Consider the following 2,522-nt stretch of genomic DNA (forward strand, 5'->3'; position numbering starts at 1 on the left):
TGAGAGCAAAATTGTAATATACTGTTATCTAGCCGCAATACTTTACTGTTACAATGTGCAAAGATTGTAGAAAGAGACATGTCTGCAAAGATTAGACTTACTCAGGGAATTGATGGCGTTATAATTGCTGCTATTATAATTAGTGCCATTGGAACTGATGTTATTGGAATAACTGCTATTGGAATTGCTGTTATTGGAATTACTGCTATTGGAACGGCTGTTATTGGAATTACTGCTACTGGAACTGATGCTATTGGAATTACTGCTATTGGAACTGATGATATTGGTATTGCTGCTTTTGGAATTGCTGCTATTGGAATTACTGCTATTGGAACTGATGATACTGGAATTGCTACTATTGGAATTGCTGCTGTTACAATTGGTGCTATTGGAATTGATGCTATTAAAAACTGATGGCATTGGAATTACTGCTATTGGAACTGATGATATTGGAATTGCTGCTATTGGAATTACTGCTATTGGAACTGATGGTAATGGAATTAATGCTATTGGAATTGCTGCTGTTACAATTGGTGCTGTTACTGATGCTATTGGAATTACTGCTATTGGAACGGCTACTACCGGAATTACTACTATTGGAACTGATGCTATTGGAATTACTGCTATTGGAATTGATAATATTGGAAACTGATGCCATTGAAATTACTGCTAATGGAACTGATGCTATTGGAATTACTGCTATTGCAACTGATGATTTTAGAATTACTGCTATTGGAACTGATGCCATTGGAATTACTGCTATTGGAACTGATAATATTGGAATTACTGATATTGAAAATGATGTCATAGGAATTACTGCAATTGGAACTGATGCTATTAGAATTGCTGCTATTGGAACTGATGGCATTGGAATTACTACTACTGGAAGTGATGGTATTGGAATTACTGCTATTGGAACTGATGCTTTTGGAATTACTGCTATTGGAACTGAAGATATTAGAATTACTGCTATTGGAACTGATGCTATTGGAATTACTGCTATTAGAACTGATGCTATTGGAATTACTGCTATTGGAACTGATGATATTGGAATTGCTCTTATTGGAATTACTGCAATTGGAACTGATGATATTGGAATTGCTGCTATTGGAACTGATGCGATTGGAATTACTGCTATTGGAACAGATGATATTGGAATTACTGCTATTGGAACTGATGCTATTGGAATTACTGCTATTTGAACCGATGCTATTGGAATTACTGCTATTGGAACCGATGATATCTAAATTATTACTATTGGAACTGATGCTATTGGAATTACTGCTATTGGAACTGATGATATTGGAATTGATGCTATTGGAATTACTGCTATTGGAACTGATGGTATTTGAATTGCTGCTATTTTAATTACTGCTGTTACATCTGGTGCTATTGGAATTGATAACAATAGAAACTGATGCCATTGCAATTACTGCGATTGGAACTGATGTTATTGGAATAACTGCTACTGGAATTGCTGCCATTATAATTGGTGTTGTTACTGATGCTATTGGAACTGATGCTATTGGAATTACTGCTATTAGAACGGCTACTATTGGAATTACTACTATTGGAACTGATGTTATTGGAATTGCTGCTATTGGCATTGCTGCTATTGGAATTACTGCATTTGGAATTGATAATATTGGAAACTGATGCCATTGGAATAACTGCCCTTAGAACTGATACTATTGGAATTACTGTTATTGGAACTGATGCTATTGGAATTTCTGCTATTGGAATTGTTGCTATTGGAATTACTGCTATTGGAACTGATGATATTGGAATTGTTGCTATTGGAATTACTGCAATTGGAACTGATGCTATTGGAATTTCTGCTATTGGAATTGTTGCTATTGGAATTACTGCTATTGGAACTGATGATATTGGAATTGTTGCTATTGGAATTACTGCAATTGGAACTGATGATATTAAAATTACTGCTATTGGAACTGATGTTATTGGAATTACTGCTATTGGAACTGATTATATTGGAATTGTTGCTATTTGAATTACCGCAATTGGAACTGATGATATTGGAATTGCTGCTATCAGAATTGCTGCTGTTACAATTGATGCTACTGGAATTGATACTATTGGAAACTTATGACATTGGGATTACTGCTATTGTAACTGATGGTATTGGAATTATTGCTATTGGAGCTGATACTACTGGAAATAATGCTTTTGGAACTGATGCTATTGGAATGACTGCTTTTGGAATTGCTGCTATTATAATTGGTGCTATAGGGACTGATGCTATTGCAATTGCTGCTATTGTGATTGATGCTATTTGAACTCATGCTATTAGAATTACTAGTATTAGAACTGATGCTATTGGAACTACCGCTATTGGAAATTGCTGCTATTGGAATTTCAGCCATTGGAATTGATGCTATTATAATTGGTACTATTGGAACTGATGCTATTTGAATTACTGCTATTGGAACTGATGCTATCGAAATCACTACTATTGGAACTGATGCTATTGGACTTGCTTTTATTGGAATTGCTGCTATTGG

General features: G+C 35.0%; 2 protein-coding genes across 2 annotated transcripts; both read left to right on the top strand.

Moving 5' to 3' along the window:
* The first annotated feature begins 605 nt into the window (after positions 1 to 605).
* On the top strand, positions 606 to 1,202 carry LOC137625595 (uncharacterized PPE family protein PPE16-like). Its single transcript, XM_068356507.1, has one exon. It carries the CDS (start codon positions 606 to 608, stop codon positions 1,200 to 1,202), a length of 597 nt encoding a protein of 198 aa, XP_068212608.1.
* Positions 1,203 to 1,579: 377 nt separating this feature from the next.
* LOC137625596 (uncharacterized PPE family protein PPE24-like) lies at positions 1,580 to 2,011 on the top strand. The gene has a single exon (XM_068356508.1). It carries the CDS (start codon positions 1,580 to 1,582, stop codon positions 2,009 to 2,011), a length of 432 nt encoding a protein of 143 aa, XP_068212609.1.
* The last annotated feature ends 511 nt before the right edge of the window (positions 2,012 to 2,522 follow it).

The sequence above is a fragment of the Palaemon carinicauda genome, chromosome 32 (genome assembly GCF_036898095.1).
Source record: "Palaemon carinicauda isolate YSFRI2023 chromosome 32, ASM3689809v2, whole genome shotgun sequence".
In the NCBI taxonomy this organism is placed as follows: Eukaryota; Metazoa; Arthropoda; class Malacostraca; order Decapoda; family Palaemonidae; genus Palaemon; species Palaemon carinicauda.

Excerpts from the sequence above, each read along its gene's own strand:
- LOC137625596 (XM_068356508.1), top strand. The coding sequence starts at position 1,580 with ATGTTATTGGAATTGCTGCTATTGGCATTGCTGCTATTGGAATTACTG.
- LOC137625595 (XM_068356507.1), top strand. The coding sequence starts at position 606 with ATGCTATTGGAATTACTGCTATTGGAATTGATAATATTGGAAACTGAT.